General features: G+C 41.6%; 1 protein-coding gene across 2 annotated transcripts in view; it reads right to left on the reverse strand.

The window, feature by feature from the left end:
- LOC5515611 (diacylglycerol lipase-alpha) overlaps positions 1 to 22,563 on the reverse strand; it is a 28,314-nt gene extending 5,751 nt beyond the window's left edge. For both annotated transcript variants that reach the window (XM_048722852.1, XM_048722853.1), the window contains exons 1-16: positions 22,189 to 22,563; positions 18,337 to 18,800; positions 17,823 to 17,964; positions 17,172 to 17,319; positions 16,665 to 16,742; positions 16,102 to 16,226; positions 15,017 to 15,167; positions 14,530 to 14,613; positions 13,846 to 13,923; positions 10,302 to 10,382; positions 9,756 to 9,967; positions 9,070 to 9,142; positions 8,368 to 8,570; positions 7,613 to 7,876; positions 4,528 to 4,589; positions 2,434 to 2,490 (exon numbers count right to left, since the gene is read on the reverse strand). In XM_048722852.1, the coding sequence (XP_048578809.1) occupies positions 2,434 to 2,490; positions 4,528 to 4,589; positions 7,613 to 7,876; positions 8,368 to 8,570; positions 9,070 to 9,142; positions 9,756 to 9,967; positions 10,302 to 10,382; positions 13,846 to 13,923; positions 14,530 to 14,613; positions 15,017 to 15,167; positions 16,102 to 16,226; positions 16,665 to 16,742; positions 17,172 to 17,319; positions 17,823 to 17,964; positions 18,337 to 18,800; positions 22,189 to 22,283 (2,317 nt within the window). In that variant the 5' untranslated portion in view covers positions 22,284 to 22,563. The remainder of the gene's footprint in view (positions 1 to 2,433; positions 2,491 to 4,527; positions 4,590 to 7,612; positions 7,877 to 8,367; positions 8,571 to 9,069; positions 9,143 to 9,755; positions 9,968 to 10,301; positions 10,383 to 13,845; positions 13,924 to 14,529; positions 14,614 to 15,016; positions 15,168 to 16,101; positions 16,227 to 16,664; positions 16,743 to 17,171; positions 17,320 to 17,822; positions 17,965 to 18,336; positions 18,801 to 22,188) is intronic.
- Between the last annotated feature and the right edge of the window lie 276 nt (positions 22,564 to 22,839).

Raw genomic sequence — 22,839 nt, forward strand, 5'->3', positions numbered from 1 at the left:
AGTCCACTTCCAGTTTTTGGTGAACTTGAGGAATAATAGAGGGAATTCCACATTAAACTATTTAAAATGGAGCTTACACTGCGACTCTCAATATCCAAAGAAATCTTATCACTAATTTTCAACTGTAATCTGCTTTTAGGCCTTCGTCAATAATTTAAACTGACAGAATTACATTTGGTGCTTCTTGGTTGGTTAACGCTTTGCTGATAATTGGCGCGTACCATCTAAGTGTAGACCAATAAAAACGCTTTAAGTATTTTGAATGACGGCAGCAAGAAAGCCATTTAGCTGTTGCGAATCGTTGTCAAGAAAGGAGTCACATGATTGATTAGGAATATCCCGTCCTCTCCTCCTTTTAAAAATCTTTTGAATATTTTTTTTTTTCGCGAAAACGAAATATGGTTCTAGGTAGGACCGGAAACAAACAAAGAAACATAAAAGTAAAATTAAACTTAGAGAGAGACAGTTTAAATATCAAGTATTATTTTAAGCACAACAAGATTGCATTAGTTAGATACAACTAGAATACAATTAGTCAGATTAAGGGCCAGCCAACCATCATTCTCAAAGAAAATCTCAATCTGTAGATTCTCATCGCCTGACTGACCGAATCCCTTACACTGGCTAAAGTAAGCACAAGACAGCTTTATTATCAACTAGGCAAAATACGCAAACAAATATTTATCAGCAGCATAAGATAATTAGTAGATCAGATACGCCGTATAGAGTATAGCGAGTTCGAGTGGCCCAAGCACCAAATTGTGAGTAATACCATTTTCGAATGAGAGAGTATGGAAAGAATAAAGGATAAGCAGCAACAGAATGAGGGATAGGCGAAAGAGTAAAAATTAAACAAGAACGGTGACTAGTTTTAGCCGTGCGTAGCGCTAAAAAAAGGGAAAGACACAAAAGGTCCAAGGATCGATCTGTGCGTGAAAAAGGGAATACTTATGATGTTGAATTAATTATGACGTTAATCGTTGACTCTGCTAGGTCCATTGTTAGTCAAATAAACTAAGAGAAATACTAATCGAAAAAAGTAGAATACAAAATTGAACAATTAAAAATCCTCGCTCATCTTATTTTCAATTGCGAATATAGTCACCCAAGTCTCGTCCTTACAATAACAAAATTACACACGTTTCTCTCTTATCTTCAATCAGATTTGACCTTTGAACTAGAGTAAGGGCTTTGAAAAAACAAGCTTAGGCGATGTCTGTTTTAGGATTTCAAAACCACTAAGTATGTTCTCTCCACTAAACGATCTAGCAACACCGTACATAGATATTTTAAAGAGTTCCAAGCACGAAATGTCATATAAAGCTCGCGTCTTGACGCCATGATATGGAATTTTAAGGGAGTCACGACTGAGATGTTAAGTATGCATGAGGAAAATTGATACTCTTTCACCTTTTAGGCTTGTAGGAAAAACGTACAAACAGACAGCAGGGAAAACGCAGCGGTAGAATTAAGCACTTAAATGGTTATTAATTTATTGTTAGCGTTATCCGGTTATAATTAGTGGGAATAGTTGGAGGTTTTGGGAGAGAACGGGTGAAGCTTACAGAAATGGTGCGAACATAAGTTCTGACGTTGGTGTGTTTAAAAATTAAAAGGTCAACATTTGAGTAGTATACATTACACTGGATTTTTTTAAGAAAGTTAAAATCATGTATTGTTATTAGGTAAAAAAAGTGACCAACAAAAATGAAATAATAATAATTTTAAGTTTATGAAAGCCGTACTTACGAGAAAATGTGTTGATGTCGGGGGGGGGGGGGGGGGGATTTGACGAAAGATGGATTAACCTAATGTTTTTGTGCGATTTGCTTTAAGGTTGTTTTTTCAATTGCAAGGAAGTGATAACGATTAGAACAAGTTTGTCAGCGGTAATTTGACATAAATTGCTATCTTTAATGTTCAAGAACCAAACAAAGAACAAAAGAGATAGCGCGTTTAATTACAAATTTTCTAAGCATGACGCAGTTTATATATCTTGACATTTACAGCGTTCTAGTGAAAAATATATGAGCAAACGATAGCGCGTAAATGACAAAATGACAAAACTGCATCGACCAAAAGACTACGTCAATAAATGGATAAGAATAGCACAAGGCCAGGGTTAATAATCAAAAATAACAGTGACATGAAATAGTCAGTCAAAAAGTCGCCATGCTTCAGGACTGTTTCGCTTTTACGATTAACACAAACACGTACATATAAACAAGTCAACCTTTAGATATCAACGTCCGAAAAAGAGCATTTCCTAAGACCTCTTAAGCTAAAAGTCGTGTACTGGTTTCTTCTAAGGGTTAAATAATTATTATAAACAAACTGAAGGAGTAAAGAGTTTGGTACTTTGCGGTCTCGATACTTTCGCTATAAGTCGAGTTTACCCACGAATCGCTTTAAACCGGAGATTTTGTTACTTACCGACACTGAGGGAGTCCTTGGATCCAGAGCATTCTACGGACCGTACCACTGATGATCCTGTATGAGAGAAAACCGGTCGGAACTTTCGCTTGGTAAAATACATGAACTTGATCATGGTTGCTGTGCGAGGGATGAGTGAGGCGATGTGATGGCGAGGGTGGTGTTAGCGTGAGGTGTGCGCGGCGCGAGGCGAGGAAGCCAGATATACATTGATCTGATAAAGCATCGATCTCGCGTACATGCACATTCATTTACAAACTACTCAGACAAGATTGCGTGACACGTGGTCACGGCACTACACAAGATCACGGGAACAATGGGCCAGGTATAAATACACACACACATCCATTTAAAACTACATAGACAAGGTTGCATAAGAAGTCATGCCAAACACGAATTCCTGCAGTACTGAAGACGGCGGAAAGTTTTCCTATTGTCGGGGGGGGGGGGGGGGGGGGGGGGGGGGGGGGGGGGGGGGGGGGGAAAGGGTTCCCACCTCCGACCGTCAAAAAGTGGGATGATATCAATATATAATGACTGCTTACCCCCCCACCCCCCCTTGATATCCCCCCCCTGATAGCCATGACTTTTCGACCCCCCCCCCCCCAGGCTAGGCTTCTGATTATTTGATACCGTACATGACAGGTATACACTGACGTCATAACAAAGCACCGAAAACGCCCACATTTTTGTAGCACGTTAGATATTTCCCCGTTGTGATTTTTAGTAGAAGGGCGAGAAGAATGCGTAGCCCACGTATCCGCTTTGAGTATTACCCGAAAGGCTGCATAAATTAAGCCCGGAAAGCCACGCTTAGTTTTGGCGGCCGTTTGGACCGAGATGATCGCCGGTAGATGAACCGTGGGATCTGGGGCAAGTTTCCTGTGACGTCAAATTTCTATCTCACCACAGGGAACCCGCCAGTTACTAAAGGATGCGGAATGCTGCTGCTTCTATACTTGACTCTATTTAAAAGTGCGACTAATGGAATTGAGAAGGTTTGTTTCCCTAGGGAAATAGGGGATTTATTTCTTCATGTAAAAATAGTCGATATCGGCTGTATGTTATGGGAGGTTTTCAGATGGGAGGTTTTCAGGAGAAAAACTCCCGTTTTTGAATGCTTTCTCTCTGTGTCTCTGATGTCATAAATAACCTTATCAAATTCCACAAACATACCTCACATTCTTTTTTTTTGACAGATTGCAGATCGTGACTCTCTGGGTTCTCATCAGACAACACAGCAAAATACAGTCAACTCTCGCCAAACGAACAGCCCGCTATTAAAGTAGCTCCTTATAACGGGCAGAAACGCAATCCCCGAGAGGCCGAAATACAAAGAAATGACTAAGAAGTGTCTCCCACTATTACAGAGACCTCGTCATTACGACAGGGTCCTGAAGGGGGGGTCTAAATCCCGTTTCCCGGTCGTTATTTTTGCAAAATCCCGGTGGTTATACTTGATATTATACCCCTTCAGGGCCCTCTTACGAACAGAAAGACATTCTCCAAGTGATCGAAATACAAAGAAATGACTTGAAGGTATATCCTACTATTACAGAGACCTCGTCATTACGAAGGGAAAGACATTCTCAAAGTGACCGAAATTCAAAGAAATGACTTGAAGGTATATCCTACTATTACAGAGACCTCGTCATTACGAACATTTAATTATGGACCCGAGGGTGTCCGTAATAGCGAGGGTTGACTGTATTACGAACACTAGACTAAGGTCCCGAGGGCGTCCGTAATAGCAAGGGTTGACTGTATTACGAACACTAGACTAAGGTCCCGAGGGTGTTCGTTATAGCGAGGGTTGACTGTATTACGAACACTAGACTAAGGTCCCGAGGGTGTCCGTAATAGCGAGGGTTGACTGTATTACGAACACTAGACTAAGGTCCCTAGAGTGACGGAGTAGCGAGGGTTGACTGGAAACCGCCATAATACGATGAAAATGCGCATGCACCTTCTTTTATAATCATTTTAGAGCACTGCGATAAACAAGCGACCTCTCTGGAATAAACCCCCAACAAACAATAGAGTTCTTTAATCATGGAAAGGCGTTATAGATGCGTATAAATACGTCAGACTCACCAGGGGGGGTGTCCGTGGGGTATCCGGGAACCTCCACCGAGTACTCCTCCACATCATCCGACCTGTCAATCATCGTCATCATCATAAGCACTTTTATCATCGTTAGCATTATCATCATTATCATCGGCATCAGCATCACCACCAGTATCACCCTCAATATTATAATCATATACCACCGTCAACGCCGTCATAATGATTAGCACTACATCAGCATAATCTATAACTGTATGATACATGCTATCACCATCATCAGCACAACCATCACCACCATCATCAGCACAACCATCACCACCATCATCAGCACAACCATCACCACCATCATCAGCACAACCATCACCACCACCATCAGCACAACCGTCACCACCATCATCAGCACAACCATCACCACCATCATCAGCACAACCATCACCACCACCATCAGCACAACCATCATCACCATCATCAGCACAACCATCACCACCATCAGCACAACCATCACCACCATCATCAGCACAACCATCATCACCATCATCAGCACAACCATCACCACCATCATCAGCACAACCATCATCACCACCATCAGCACAACCATCACCACCATCATCAGCACAACCATCACCACCATCATCAGCACAATCATCACCACCATCATCAGCACAACCATCACCACCATCAACAGCACAACCATCACCATCATCATCAGCACAACCATCACCACCATCATCAGCACAACCATCACCACCATCATCAGCACAACCATCACCACCATCAGCACAACCATCACCACCATCATCAGCACAACCATCACCACCATCATCAGCACAACCATCACCACCATCATCAGCACAACCAGCACAACCATCACCACCATCATCAGCACAACCATCACAACCATCATCAGCACAACCATCACAACCATCATCAGCACAACCATCACCATCATCATCAGCACAACCATCACCATCATCATCAGCACAACCATCACCACCATCATCAGCACAACCAGCACAACCATCATCAGCACAACCATCACCATCATCATCAGCACAACCATCACCACCATCATCAGCACAACCAGCACAACCATCACCACCATCATCAGCACAACCATCACAACCATCATCAGCACAACCATCACCACCATCAGCACAACCATCACAACCATCATCAGCATCATCAGCACAACCATCAGCACAACCATCACCACCATCATCAGCACAACCATCACCACCATCATCAGCACAACCATCACCACCATCATCAGCATCATCAGCACAACCATCACCACCATCATCAGCACAACCATCACCACCATCATCAGCACAACCATCACTACCATCATCAGCACAACCATCACCACCATCATCAGCATCATCAGCACAACCATCACAACCATCATCAGCACAACCATCACCACCATCATCAGCACAACCATCACCACCATCAGCACAACCATCACAACCATCATCAGCATCATCAGCACAACCATCAGCACAACCATCACCACCATCATCAGCACAACCATCACCACCATCATCAGCACAATCATCACCACCATCATCAGCACAACCATCACCACCATCAACAGCACAACCATCACCATCATCATCAGCACAACCATCACCACCATCATCAGCACAACCATCACAACCATCATCAGCATCATCAGCACAACCATCACCACCACCATCACCACTACCATCACCACCATCATCAGCACAACCATCACAACCATCATCAGCATCATCAGCACAACCATCACAACCATCATCAGCACAACCATCACCACCATCATCAGCACAACCATCACCACCATCATCAGCATCATCAGCACAACCATCACCACCATCATCAGCATCATCAGCACAACCATCAGCACAACCATCACCACCATCATCAGCACAACCATCACCACCATCATCAGCACAATCATCACCACCATCATCAGCACAACCATCACCACCATCAACAGCACAACCATCACCATCATCATCAGCACAACCATCACCACCATCATCAGCACAACCATCACAACCATCATCAGCATCATCAGCACAACCATCACCACCACCATCACCACTACCATCACCACCATCATCAGCACAACCATCACAACCATCATCAGCATCATCAGCACAACCATCACAACCATTATCAGCACAACCATCACCACCATCATCAGCACAACCATCACCACCATCATCAGCATCATCAGCACAACCATCACCACCACCATCACCACTACCATCACCACCATCATCAGCACAACCATCACCACCATCATCAGCATCATCAGCACAACCATCACCACCACCATCACCACTACCATCACCACCATCATCAGCACAACCATCACCACCATCATCAGCATCATCAGCACAACCATCACCACCATCATCAGCACAACCATCACCACCATCATCAGCACAACCATCACCACCATCATCAGCACAACCATCACCACCATCAGCACAACCATCACCACCATCATCAGCACAACCATCACCACCATCATCGTCACCGCCATCGTTACTCTCACCACCATCACCATCATTACCATTAACATCATTAACACCAGTATCACCACCGACCATCACTACCACCACAATTATCACAACTGTCACCATCATTACCACCACCATTATAACCACCACCATACCATCACCATTCTCACCACCACCACCACCATCACCACCACTATAACCACCACCATACCATCATCATCACCATTATCACCACCACCACCACCACCATAACCACCACCAACACCACCACCATCATAACGATCATTACCACCACCACCATATCATCACCATCACCATCACCACCATCATCGACACCATAAACACTACTACCACCACCATCATAACCATCACCACCACCATCATTACCACCACAATCACTCCATCACCACCACCACCAACATCATAACCACCACCACCACCAACATCATAACCACCACCACCACCACCATCATTACAACCATCACCAACCATCATTACCATCATCACCACCACCACCACCATCATCATCACCACCACCATCATCACCATAATCACCACCATAAACACACCACCATCATTACCTCCACCGTCACAACACCTACCTGTACGATATGCTGTCCTCCATCCTGCTCACGCAATACCAGTCCGCCGCCGTATGGGGTACATCCAGGGTGTGGCCGATGGGGATACCCCTCCCGTTCATGATGCTTTGCTCCTGTTCCTTGGTTGGGAGGCACTTGTTGAGCGCCTCGAGCACGAAGTCCGGCATGTGGTCCATCCACATGAGACCGGAGATCTTGATGTTCTGGAAGTCCTCTAGGTCCGCCCACACCGGCTCAAACATCGTCTCCTTTTGACCACACCCTCTGTGGAAAACAGATATCACTATAGGGTAAAAAAAATTAACCTTTTGACCACCAAATTGGGGAAAATAACCATTACTATCGGGTAAAACAAATTCTCCTTTTGACCACACACATTGGGGAAAATAACCCTAACTATCGGGTTAAACAAAGTCTTCTTTTGACCACACCCACGGGGGAATTATATTTTACTATAGGGCAAACAAAGTCTACTTTTGAAGACCACTGGGGGAAACAGATATTAGTATATATATTAATATTGGTATTAGTATATATATATTATTACTATTAGTCTATATATTATGAGTCAGTGTCTATGAAGCCTCTGTAGTCTCTGTGTCTCTGTGTTTTCACGTCTATGTCTTAATGTCTAGGTCCTAACGTCAATGTCTGTCTTTACGTCAATTTTAATGCCCTTACGTCAATGTTAATGTCTGATTGCGTCTTTAAGACGTTCATGCCCACGTCTATGTCAGTACGTGTCTACCCCTTACCGTGAGACGGAGACGGTCTTAACCACGTGCATGATGCGGCCGGGTGGAAAGAACCTCATGGAGTTCGAATGAGTGATCTCGGGGATCTGGATGGTCTGAACCTCGCCATCGATCTCGTGCTGGTGACCTTCAATATTGACACAGCGGCAGCCTGCACAGCAGACGAACGCACAACGACATGCGCAGCCACGCAGGATTTTCCACTAGGGAGGGGAGGGAGAGTAATAATGTACTAAGCGTACGAACGTACAATGATATTCGCAGCCACGCTGGATTGTCCACTAGGGAGGGGAGGGAGAGTAATAATGTGCTAAGCGGACGAACGTACAATGATATTCGCAGCCACGCTGGATTGTCCACTAGGGAGGGGAGGGAGATTTAGTAATAATGCGCTCAGCGGGGTAACGTAGAATAGGAAGGGGCGGGAAGTATGGTGGTTATTAACCATGTGCAGAGTGGACGAAGCCATGGGCCTCTACGAAGGATAGCCTGGTGCGTACCTGAATGAGCTATGGAGAATACCTTAGAAAGTAGCCTGCATAGCTATCGGTTTTGTTGATTTTCAGAGAATGTTTTTATCGGCGAATACGCGAAATCGTTCGTAGTTTGTTTTCCAAGCTTTTTTATGGCGGCGCGAGAGAGAGCTGGGCAAGTGTTAACCGCCAGCTACGCAGGCTACTAACAAAGCGCTTGTTATCATACCTTGGGTATTCTAGAACGAGTGATCAGCGTCATGATCTTGTTACGCAGGTCCTCCAGGGTGAATAGACTCAACCTGTCAAAAGACAGAGAAAAGGTTAGAGCAGCTGGTCTCATCTCTACCTTCCTTTCTCCGTTTGGATTAATGCCTTAAAATCAGATCCCAAGACACTCCATACATGATATACATTCCGAGCTGTAAAAGGCCTAGAAATATAAGGGGGGGGGGGGGCATGAAACAGAAACATTAAGAGCATACTTAGGAGGCAAAGTAACGCCCCTACTGGTCATTTGCACAGCCCCCTTTCTTCAGATTAAGCCGCAAAATCAGACATCAAGACACTAAATATATTGAGTGCCGCAAAAATTCCATGCAAATATGATATACATATACATTCAGGGCTGTAGCTGACCTCGAAATATTTCTCTTTTTGGGGGGGTGGGGGAGACGATACATAAATATGTGTGTGTGTGGGGGGGGGGGGGGTGCACAGCTACGCCCCTAACACGGTAGCGAACAAACTCCACTTGAATCACGCAGTGAGTCCGTATCTGCACACGGACGAGTAAAATCAGTCACATGTGAAGCGCATTTGATAACTTCTCGAGATATTTATTTGCGCTATACAAATACTAAACATTTAATCATTTTACCATTATAAAAAGACGTTCCCCGAAGCATACTTTACCTCGGGACGAGATCCTTGCCGATAACGATGGAGATGACGAAATCCCTGGCGTACTTGGCGGCCGAAAGGGACAGGTTGGCGCCGGGAGGGGAGTAGGCGTAACAGAACAGGTCCGGGTAGCGGGGCCGCAGGAGGAAGGCCAGGATAGCGGCAGTACCGGCGCCAAGGGAGTGGCCTAGGAGAACGAGGCGGTAGGAGCGGGTGCCGCAGTCCTAGGGGGGAGGGGTGTATATGTTAACACTTTATCTTCACTTTGTTATCTATAATTATTATCCCTGCATTATCAAGTTAAAATCGATTTCACTGCTGCGTGCACACTGTGTGTGGTTGAACTTCAATCAACGTTTGCAATTTTATAGTGGCTTCTATGATCGTTGAAGTTATCTCGCAGCGGGTAGGTCCAAAATTCGAAAAAAAGTAGCCTTAGGGTAGTGAGGTTAGTGACAATTCAACACAGAACGGGCGATAGTCCAATGATCCGGGTTTGCTTTTCATGCGAAGGGGCCCAGTTTTATTCTGCTTGAGCGATGAGTGTTTTCTACTCACCGGATCGGCGTTGAAAGCAGTGTGTAAAATCCCGTCATTCTCGAGTTTTCTCTGGATATAGACAGCACAGCGCACCATACCCTTAACAAACAACAAGCAGAACAGAACTTTTTAGATGCCGATCTTTGCAAAGAGTAGGAAATCAAAATATTGGTCACTAAAAATTGTATTTTATACCCCTTTTAAGCGGCAACCTCCGATAAACGGCCGCGGCAATGATTTTTCAAGTCCCAAATCAATTATTTATTTTTATTATCGGCTCTAGTAAACTCCCAGGAATCCCTTTATTGGGATCTTAGAACCCTTTAAGGTAATAACATAGCTAGCTTTGAGAGCCTTTTTGTAAAGAGCGACATAAATTTGACATAAACGAGCATACAAGCGACCAATATAACTTAGACATATTTTGCGGTGGCTTTCATCGTTTGGTATACCTTTTTTCAGTTTTATTGCTTTTCATTTGAAACTCTATTAAACGACAAACCTAAACTTAGCGGCCAACCTATGGTCCCAAAGACGACCGCTTAATAGAGGTACCACTGCAGTTTGGCTTGGCAAGAGATACCTAGTTCTAAAGCATCAGCAAAGACAATATGCCCACTAAAAATTGATGCGCATTTTTTTTTAAACAACGCGCACTTTGTTTTCTGCCATAGTTCGAAACAACTGGAAAACACCAAAGAAACGTATGCACTTATTTTTTCCCCAATGTTCGTCCTTGTTCAGCCAGGGCTTATCATGTGCACACGTCTTTTATATAATGGCGGATGGTTAAGTGTTGGCCCACGATAAAACACGTGGTACAGCCCCTTTAAGACGTACCTTGTGTTCTTTTCTATAATGACGGATGGTTAAGTGTTGGCCCACGATAAAACACGTGGAACAGCCCCTTTAAGACGTACCTTGTGTTCTTTTCTATAATGGCGGATGGTTAAGTGTTGGCCCACGATAAAACACGTGGTACAGCCCCTTTAAGACATACCTTGTGTTCTTTTCTATAATGGCGGATGGTTAAGTGTTGGCCCACGATAAAACACGTGGTACAGCCCCTTTAAGACGTACCTTGTGTTCTTTTCTATAATGACGGATGGTTAAGTGTTGGCCCACGATAAAACACGTGGAACAGCCCCTTTAAGACGTACCTTGTGTTCTTTTCTATAATGGCGGATGGTTAAGTGTTGGCCCACGATAAAACACGTGGTACAGCCCCTTTAAGACATACCTTGTGTTCTTTTCTATAATGACGGATAGTTGAGTGTTGGCCCACGATAAAACACGTGGTACAGCCCCTTTAAGACGTACCTTGTGTTCTTTTCTATAATGGCGGATAGTTGAGTGTTGGCTCACGATAAAACACGTGGTACAGCCCCTTTAAGACATACCTTGTGTTCTTTTCTATAATGGCGGATAGTTGAGTGTTGGCCCACGATAAAACACGTGGTACAGCCCCTTTAAGACATACCTTGTGTTCTTTTCTATAATGGCGGATAGTTGAGTGTTGGCCCCACGATAAAACACGTGGAACAGCCCCTTTAAGACGTACCTTGTGTTCTTTTCTATAATGGCGGATAGTTGAGTGTTGGCCCACGATAAAACACGTGGAACAGCCCCTTTAAGACATACCTTGTGTTCTTTTCTATAATGGCGGATAGTTAAGTGTTGGCCCACGATAAAACACGTGGAACAGCCCCTTTAAGACGTACCTTGTGTTCTTTTCTATATTGGCGGATAGTTAAGTGTTGGCCCACGATAAAACACGTGGAACAGCCCCTTTAAGACATACCTTGTGTTCTTTTCTATAATGGCGGATAGTTAAGTGTTGGCCCACGATAAAACACGTGGAACAGCCCCTTTAAGACATACCTTGTGTTCTTTTCTATAATGGCGGATGGTTAAGTGTTGGCCCACGATAAAACACGTGTTACAGCCCCTTTAAGACGTACCTTGTGTTCTTTTCTATAATGGCGGATGGTTAAGTGTTGGCCCACGATAAAACACGTGGAACAGCCCCTTTAAGACATACCTTGTGTTCTTTTCTATAATGGCGGATAGTTAAGTGTTGGCCCACGATAAAACACGTGGAACAGCCCCTTTAAGACATACCTTGTGTTCTTTTCTATAATGGCGGATGGTTAAGTGTTGGCCCACGATAAAACACGTGGTACAGCCCCTTTAAGACATACCTTGTGTTCTTTTCTATAATGGCGGATAGTTGAGTGTTGGCCCCACGATAAAACACGTGGAACAGCCCCTTTAAGACGTACCTTGTGTTCTTTTCTATAATGGCGGATAGTTGAGTGTTGGCCCACGATAAAACACGTGGTACAGCCCCTTTAAGACGTACCTTGTGTTCTTTTCTATAATGACGGATAGTTGAGTGTTGGCCCACGATAAAACACGTGGTACAGCCCCTTTAAGACATACCTTGTGTTCTTTTCTATAATGGCGGGTGGTAAAGTGTTGGCCCACGATAAAACACGTGTTACAGCCCCTTTAAGACGTACCTTGTGTTCTTTTCTATAATGACGGATAGTTGAGTGTTGGCCCACGATAAAACACGTGGTACAGCCCCTTTAAGACATACCTTGTGTTCTTTTCTATAATGGCGGATGGTTAAGTGTTGGCCCACGATAAAACACGTGGTACAGCCCCTTTAAGACGTACCTTGTGTTCTTTTCTATAATGGCGGATGGTTAAGTGTTGGCCCACGATAAAACACGTGGAACAGCCCCTTTAAGACATACCTTGTGTTCTTTTCTATAATGGCGGATGGTTAAGTGTTGGCCCACGATAAAACACGTGGTACAGCCCCTTTAAGACGTACCTTGTGTTCTTTTCTATAATGGCGGATGGTTAAGTGTTGGCCCACGATAAAACACGTGGAACAGCCCCTTTAAGACATACCTTGTGTTCTTTTCTATAATGGCGGATGGTTAAGTGTTGGCCCACGATAAAACACGTGGTACAGCCCCTTTAAGACGTACCTTGTGTTCTTTTCTATAATGACGGATAGTTAAGTGTTGGCCCACGATAAAACACGTGGTACAGCCCCTTTAAGACGTACCTTGTGTTCTTTTCTATAATGACGGATAGTTAAGTGTTGGCCCACGATAAAACACGTGGAACAGCCCCTTTAAGACATACCTTGTGTTCTTTTCTATAATGGCGGATTTTTAAGTGTTGGCCCACGATAAAACACGTGGAACAGCCCCTTTAAGACATACCTTGTGTTCTTTTCTATAATGGCGGATGGTTAAGTGTTGGCCCACGATAAAACACGTGGTACAGCCCCTTTAAGACGTACCTTGTGTTCTTTTCTATAATGACGGATAGTTAAGTGTTGGCCCACGATAAAACACGTGGTACAGCCCCTTTAAGACGTACCTTGTGTTCTTTTCTATAATGGCGGATGGTTAAGTGTTGGCCCACGATAAAACACGTGGAACAGCCCCTTTAAGACATACCTTGTGTTCTTTTCTATAATGGCGGATGGTTAAGTGTTGGCCCACGATAAAACACGTGGTACAGCCCCTTTAAGACGTACCTTGTGTCCAAACCATGAGGGGTCACCACCTTCAGCCGGAATCCGCTCGGGTTCAACGGTGAAGTCTGTTAGAATATCCTAGCAAGAATGATCCAAACATGACAATCTCATCAGCAATACCAATGAACAAATAGTCACGTGAGAAGGCTCACACAGGTTTAGCCTCACAAAATCCATAACAAAACAAGCTTTTAATTATTATTAAAAAAATTGTGGCTGGTAGTACTGTCTGTTTTCGTTGCGGCCCTTCTAGCATACACTTTTCTCTTCACGTTAGTTTTTCATGGGAGGCACTTATTCGTGCAAAAAGGGACTTGCGCTAAGAGATCACGTGACTGTTTGGGTGGCAAACTAGCGCGCGCTCAGCCTTTTAGCGGCAAAATAACAGCAACAAAAAGCAACTTATTCAGCGCTTAAGAAAAAAGCCATAATTCTTTTTTTTTTTAGAAAGGGTTTAAGTTCATTTAAAAATTTCTTTTTCGTCGTTCTCTGGTGTGACGGGCGCAGTCATTTCTGATGTTTTTGTTTGATTATTTTGTTTTCAATTTGCCACCCAGAAAGGTCACGCGATCTCTTATTACCGTAGTCACTGACTGTGCTCATACACACACCTAACACCAAACTAGTATAAATTATCATACTTTTTAAAATTTTCTTTTTGTGGACCATAGTAACAAGAGTTACCTGCAGCGAGAGAGTTCCCCGTATGACCACTACTACGGCTTTCTTGTGGTGATCAAGAGCCACGTAGAATGGGGACTTGTACAGCTAGTCGGAGAGAAACACAAAAACAAGTCGAATTAAGCATTCGCCAAACAAGATCGCGTGCTACGTCCTTGTAAACGTACTGAGTTATGGTAACTGACATAGATGACGTAAAAGGCTTGGATGACGTCACTTACCGAGTTATGGTAACTGACATAGATGACGTAAAAGGCTTGGATGACGTCACTTACCGAGTTATGCTAGCTGACACAGAGGCGTAATAGGCTTGGATGACGTCAATTACCGAGTTATGGTAACTGACATAGATGACGTAAAAGGCTTGGATGACGTCACTCACCGAGTTATGGTAGCTGACGTAGATGACGTAAAAGGCTTGGATGACGTCACTCACCGAGTTATGGTAGCTGACGTAGATGACGTAAAAGGCTTGGATGACGTCACTTACCGAGTTATGGTAGCTGACGTAGATGACGTCGGTGTTGTGAAGTCCCGCTATTCTTTTTAAAGCTGAGAAATGGCAGCGACAACAGTTGTCTTCGTCAACTTGTACGATTTTGTGAAGTCTGCTATCGTTATTACGACAGCCATAACAGCATCTAATACACACAAAAGCTCAAAGTAAATAACATAACTTTTGAAATCAAATCAGTTTGCGTGCACCCGCACTATTTTTTGAATGTCTACTGTCGTAAGTACGATACCCGTAACATCACCTGATGTAAGAAAGAAATTAAGAATAAACGAATTGCGGTGGTTTAACTAGAAACCTGGTTCGCTCGAAAGCCAATTCGCTCGAAAGTTGCTTCGCCCGAAACCTTGGATGGGTTGTTCGAAGATTTAATACCGAGTTTACATCGGTTTAGTATTAGTTTTTTACGGGTTAATAGCGATGGAAAGGACAAGTAACTTCAGATTTCCCAAGCGTCGTTGTTTGATACGCGATTTTTTGGGCGAACGGCTAAAAAAATCGCGTATCAAACAGACCCTCAAAGATTCCCCGATATGTGAGCTTTCATTTGAGTAAAGATTGTCGCAACCGCTACACTGCTCCATTACATCTTATACGTTACATCGTATACGCCTGTCGTCCCTCGCACTTTTTATACAGAGTAATACTTAAAGCCGCATTGTCACCAGCTTACTTCCGGAAGGTCTGACGGAAACCTCCACTGACAAGAGACAAAAGAATCTATTTGAATCCGAGATATTTAACAGGCCATCCGCTCTAAATTATCGATCACATCCTCGAAGAAACTTCCAATAGACACACTGCTTTCAATATTTCGAAATATTTTTCGCGTTTTCCGTTAAAAGCCATCGGAGATTGCTACGTAATCGACCGGAAGTAAACAGGTGACAATGCGGCTTTAACACCGCATTGGCACCAATTTTATTGCTCCATACAACAATGAAAATGTTGACACAAAGCGTGCGTGTGCCCTTTAATAACAAATGTACCTTGACCAATCAGAGCGCGCGATTTACGTTGTAAAGTCTCGTTGTATATAACAAATAGTCATCAATCTTCACCTAAAGCTTTTTCCCAATTTGCAACAGCCACAAAGCACGTGGTTTTTCATGTAGATGGGCCATCCGTAAGCAGCAAGGGCGTGGTTCATGAAGTAGGCTATCTCCTTGTACAGCAAGAATTCCTCCTGTGTATGAAAGATCAGCAGGACTTATACAACTAATTGATGATGATGCGTTGGTAATGACAACAAATATGGCGACAACGATGCTGATGTCGTTGCAGTTAAAGATGCATATTGATGATTTAAAAGATAATAATGGTGATGATTATTGAGTGTAATGGTAAAGGTGATGATAGAGGTTATGATAAGGATGATGGTGATGATGATGATAAAGATGACGAAGACATGATGACGATTATAAAGATGAGATTACGATGATAATGATAAAGATGATACGTTTCTGGTGACAATGACGATTTTGGGAATATGGTTAAGATGATAATGATGATGTCGATGATGATGGTGGTGATGATGATTAAGATGATAAGGATGATGGCCTTTATGGAGAAAATGATGATTATGAGGATATGATAATAGTAGAAATGGCTGCAAATCGGTCACCTTATTGTTCAGGTTAAGAACTCTTGCGTTGCTGGTTCGCTGATACCTCAGCGATGACTTCTTCATTCTAACTCCATCCTAAAATAACACAAGAATTGCAAGAACATGGTGAGGCAAGCCTTTGTATGACCACTCTCTCTACATTACCTGCTAAAATAACTAAAACTATGCAGTCTTTTGCGGCCACTACTCCTCTTAAATCCGTGCCACTCCAATCCACGCCTTAACCCTATCTTTCCAATGTCATTGTAGTCCAACTTCACTAGGGGGTGAAGTTTACCATGCACCCAGCTAATCACCCAGGAGAGTCCCCAGGATTGGCAGAGAGGGGGGGTGCGCAGTCATATGGAAAAAGCATAGTATTTGAAGATTCCTTAATGAGAAATGACCCACTTTTTGGCCTTCAAGGGGGGGGGCTTGCGTGCACCCTGCGCACCCCCCTGTGTATGTGTCTGTCCCCTTATCTCCTGCATGAACACTGAAACGTTTACAGAAATTCTCCCTTACTGTCGTCATCTCTTGGACCCGTCGCTCCTGAAGAGCTCTTTCCAGCTCCTGGTGTTCCTCGCATTTCTGATGTCTCCTTAGCAACACCAGGCCTGCAGCAAAGTCTGATGGGACCACGTCTAAATCCTGGAAGAACTCTGCTAGTGTCCTGCAAAGAGGGGACACACGAGTCTGAATATTTTTTTGATTAGGAGAAGATGATTTTTCATTATCTTTCGAGTGTTTTAAAGTTCAAGGTTTATCTGAATGTACAATAGGGTTCGCAAAGAGAAATTATTATTTTTATTTTAAATACTGTCCCATATATTTATTGTATGGGACAGTCCATTGCAATATTAGTATCTTTTTTCTATAAGCAATTACCATAATTAAAGATTGTACTTTTGGTAGCTACATAGGGGGCCTGGGTTACTATGCCCCGCCCACTCTGGCTCTGCTTTGTGTATATCATGCCGGCAGTAAACTTTAAGGTCGATCAGACATGTTTTGCATCAATATGTATACCGGAAAAAATATATATTTGGCATTATTTTCAGCTAATATCCTAAGTAATACTAATATCTTATGATATTATTTGATGTATTTATAAACATGGTACAGGGTTCCCACAGCTATTAATAATAGGTGATGTCACTGCCACTGTAGCCCCACCTGCCAATAAAGGCGTAGACGTTTTCATCACCCTGGCCCTCAGCGCCAATGCAGCAGAAAGCATATCTGAAGCAGCCCTTCCATCTGCTTTCATACTTTTTAGCGATCCGTGTGCGGTATTTACATGGGGCGTCTATTGAGTCTGTGTTAAAGGGACATAAAAATATAGGTTAGACAATCTGGATATGAATTTTCTAGAAACTGCTACTGGAATTTAATCTCATTTGCTTTATTTTCGTGTAGAAGATATGTAATTCCTGAAGGAATAACTCAAACTTCACACAAACTCAGACTGACAAGTGTGAGTTCAGGGTCTTTGGCTTCTTGAGGTCTTGTTGACTGTTTGCATACCTAAAAGTAACTGATTGGTTTGAACAAAGTTTTCAAAGCAGCAGCATAAAAACGAATAAAAACAAATTCATACTGAACAGACACAGTAATTCAAAAGTTGCAGGGACCAGAATGCTAAGACAAATGTAAGATCTAGTCATATCTATTAGACCAATTCACTCACCTAATACATGCCCTCCATCTCTTGCCCGCTGCATTGCGAACCACGTCCTTCCAGCAGTATCAAATGTACACAGAATAATCACAGTCACAATAAACAAAAACATCCAATTAAAAACCACCACTGCCCTTGCAATATAAATCTCATCAGTGAGTGGACAAACTTGTGTGTCTAAAAATATCCATTTCACTCCAATGGCGAGCCATACGACCTCTATGATTGACAACATTAGGCGGACGTACAGAAGTGCTGGAATAAAGTTCCGTGGCTCTGTGTCCATTAAGGACCCCTTGCCACTCATCCATGCGACTGAGAGTTCCATGATTTCGGTTGCAAATAGTAGGGCAAGGTAACCACCAATGAAGTAGTCGACGGTCTGTTCACATACGTTCTCCTCTTTTGTGATCAGATGGTGCTGGTGTTGGAAGCCGTGGAATAGTATCATAGAAACGCCAAGTATTATCAACCTGGGAAATAAATTTGTCAGAATTTACCATGAGTAACCAGCACACAAATAATGTATTGTAATTCCAGGAAATATCCAAGCACCTACAAAGGTGCCTCCACCTCACACCCAAGAATTGTCACTGTTTTAAATACAGTGTTCATATAGAAATAAAATTACCCCCCCAGAGAATTTACATGGGGGAAAGGGGTTAAGTTTTTTTTCTGGATTAGTGCTTGGAAATTTGGTTGATACTCTACTAGTGCCAAAATAAGTATATAAGGGAAAGGTAATTATTCATCGGTTCTGGAATTTTTTTCCGGTTCAAAAATTTCGCTCCTCCCCCTGTTTAAAGCCCAAAAATGGTGACTCTCACACAAAAAGACAACTAAAAATTAAGGAACCTAAAAAAACCTAAATAGCATCATTTTCCACCAGAATCCTTATTTGTATATCTATTCATACTACCAATCTGAAAATTTAGTGGGGGGATGACATAATGGATGAAAAACTGAAACTTCAAAAGATAAAACAAATAGAAGGGCATCCAAGCGGAAGTCATGAAAATGTAGGCAAGATGCCCATATTTATTGATTTAACTTTTAGGAGGTCTGGGGCTCTCCCCACAAAAATTTCAAAATCCAGAATATTAGGAGGCTCGGAAATTGATCAGTATACCTGTTCAAAAAATAAGCCCCTCACCTAAACCCTGTTTAAAAATTGAGGCCCTCCCTCAAATCGGCGTTCAAAAAATTAAACCCTCCCCCAAACATTGCAGCCCTCCCCCGTTAAATAATGACCCTTCCCTAACTTGTCTGTAACCTTTATAATCAAATTAAGTTTAAGCCATCATTTGATTTGAAGTAGGCACACTTTACAGTCTCTTTTTTGCCACTGATATAGTGATCATTCTTTTTTTTTTTTTTTGCAAAGTAAATAGCAAAACCGTAAAACAAACAAATGATAATCTCATATCAAAACAGTTTGAATAATAATCCACAACTTAATCAAATTGGGTAAAAATAGTAGTCATAAATAATAAAAAAATCTAACTTATTTATCCTTCCATTAGTAGTGGGCTGTTATGGGAAAAAACACTTGGAAAAAAATAAAACATATTTTATCAATTTTCCATAAGAAATTCTTTTTGGAACTGTATTCTAGTCTAGACATAGCCACTTGATTAAAACAATCCTGCTGGAAATCAATTTGAAACTCTTACTCTAGAGTAATGCAGATATCGTCACCTTGACATGCTTTTAGGGATTTCTACTCAACTGAGAAATATCATGGCCATCTTAATCAGATAATCCCAATCTATCTATTAACACACTGCTGTGAGTCAAATAGAATTTTCAAAACAAAAAAAGTACCTGGAAAACCAAAGACTTAAAAATAATTAGGGAAACTATTATAAATGTTTTGAGAAAAATTGAATAGTAAGAAAAGGACAGAGTCTGCAAGCTCACAGTGTGCATATATAATGCTGCTTCATGTGTAAACACAATCACCCTGAGGTATGTTTGTGGTTAAGATCATGAATTTTAAATTTCTCTTCTAAACACACTTAATAAATCTATATAGTATTTAAAGGGTATCATTAAACAGTTCAAATTGCCACTCAACACTTCTGTCAATGATATTAGTCTCCAGCTCACTAGTTTTATCTTAGTATTTAGTGCTTGTGTTGTAGAGTTACTCTGTCTGGTTATCTGTGTGTTACAAAGGGTGTCCTTGGTGAACCATCGCCACCTGCTGGCCTGGGAAGATTGCTTTATTATTCAGATAAAGAGATCCTTTGAGAAATCCAAGCATTGGACTCTCCCAAGGCCTATCTTGTTCACCCATACTTAAATTTATTTGTAGTTACAACAGTTTAATATGAAGTCGTATTGTTTAAAGCCTTGTTATTTAGATAAAAAATCGATTGAGAAATCGAAGCAGTGGAAATTTGCAAGGTTCATTCTTTTTACCCAACAGCTATTAACCTATAGTTTTTAGTTATAACAACAGTTGAATATTCAGTTACAATATTAAAACCTTTATTTAGTTAGAGAATAGAATTTGACCACCAGCCAGAACCTAACTTCAACTTACTCACATTGAAAATTCAATACAGAACTATGCATATAATTAAGGACTTAAACCCCTTATTTCTTTATCAAACAAAAAAATATATCACAGTTGCACTTTTTCACTGTGATTCTTACTTACAAAGTCATAATTTCATTAAGATTAAAAGGAATAAAGGTTTGTGATGAATTTGATAAAATAAATAGAAAAAAATCATGCAAATACAAGTTGGACAATAATAAATAGCGAAATTATGAAAAGTACCACTAACAGTTCAGATAAATTTCTAGGTAAATGCTTCTAGCAAAGGTGTTTGAACAAGACATTTATTAGGTCTATCTCTGATGTGAAATACACAGTAAACATATATATCATATTTTATTTTATCAGTTACAAAGGGTAAGTATATTTCCAATTGATAATGCTAGAAAAATTCAGATGAAGAAAATAACATGCCGAATTTGTATAAGCACACAACTGGCATAGTTACTGTGAAAATAATTCATTATATTAACATTTGGGTGAATTGATCAAGACTGTATTATTGAGGAAATCCTTACATTTTCACAGGAAAATTACTGAATGGCATTTTATCTTAAATTTCTTTAAACAGCATGGCAATGCTGGGAAAAAAGCTAATTTAAGGCGGTTTTATTTACTTCAGGCTATAGATATGTCTGGCAAAAATAAACTAAATTACATCAACATTCAAACTGCCATAGAATACTGCATTAAATATTCAAGTGTATGAAATCTTCTGCCAAGCGAAATTATGACACAATACATGTTACACTAGCGATATTATAGCTAGGGAAATTGCTTCCATTTCTCTGTTTGCGAATTCATGGTCATTTCCAATTATTTTGAGGTATGTTATCTGAAACATTGGGAATACGCACTGTTGGAAATTGTATTGTACACTCTCAATAAATCAGCGAAAATGTCTAAATGTCTGGTAGTTTAAGGGCTGCTTGCTCCATTCTTAACGCGCTCGAATTGCACAACAAACTAGACATCGCCTTAGCCTAACTACTCAATTCTAAAAAAATCGAAATAATGAAAAATAGTATTTTGTAATGAAGTTGTGCAAGTATGACTCTTGTAAAACTTGAATCTTTGTGAGAAAGACGTTCTCGAATAACGCCGGATTTCGAATTCGCGCGCCTTCGATAATAGCTATGCGGATGTAAGGTTCAAGTTGTATTTCGTGATACCAAAATATTATATTTACGTATCACATTAGCGTGTTTGTAATCCACGAGGAGATTTATGTATTGGCTTATTACTGAGCTTGAGAAAGAAACTAGAGTAATGAGATCCTCGATTTTTTAACTTACCATATTCCCCGTACAACGAAAGCAATCGTAAAGGGAATTACAAAATCATCGCTTGCCACCATCCATCTTCGTCTAAAGACAACGATCCCCGGCATTTTTCTTGTACTTCGGTTTTCCGCGTATAATGAAGGAAAATCTCAAACCTGCCACCGGCGCGAGAATACCATGTCACATGCGAATTCTTTCCATGTTGCTGCTGGCTTTATCGATCAACTAACAGATTTCAAATGCAGATTCGTCATATTATATTCATCTAGATCTGGTCTTTGAGATAATGGCAGGTTGTTTTGAAGCTTGCCGTAAAATGCCGAGAAATCTTCCGTTATAACAATAAACAACACACTTCCATCTTTTACAAGACTTCGTGACAACATTGACATCTGCGCATGTGCCATCACAGGCTACCCGCAAGAAAGCCATTGAAGTCGATATTTTTACTTTTAGAAAATAAATCTACTTTATCTACAGGAATAAATTAAAAGCAATAAAATTGATTTAACCTTATTGTGTAATCATTTATTTCCTAAAAAGATGTTAGACCCATTTAGCTTAGGCCTTTGCGGAAAAGCTTACTTCTTTACAGCTAAAAAAAATTCGCCTGCATTTGATAAATTAAAGCTACTAGCATGTAAATTTGTGATGAGTTAAAAG

Source organism: Nematostella vectensis, chromosome 15 (genome assembly GCF_932526225.1).
Source record: "Nematostella vectensis chromosome 15, jaNemVect1.1, whole genome shotgun sequence".
NCBI classification, from domain to species: Eukaryota; Metazoa; Cnidaria; class Anthozoa; order Actiniaria; family Edwardsiidae; genus Nematostella; species Nematostella vectensis.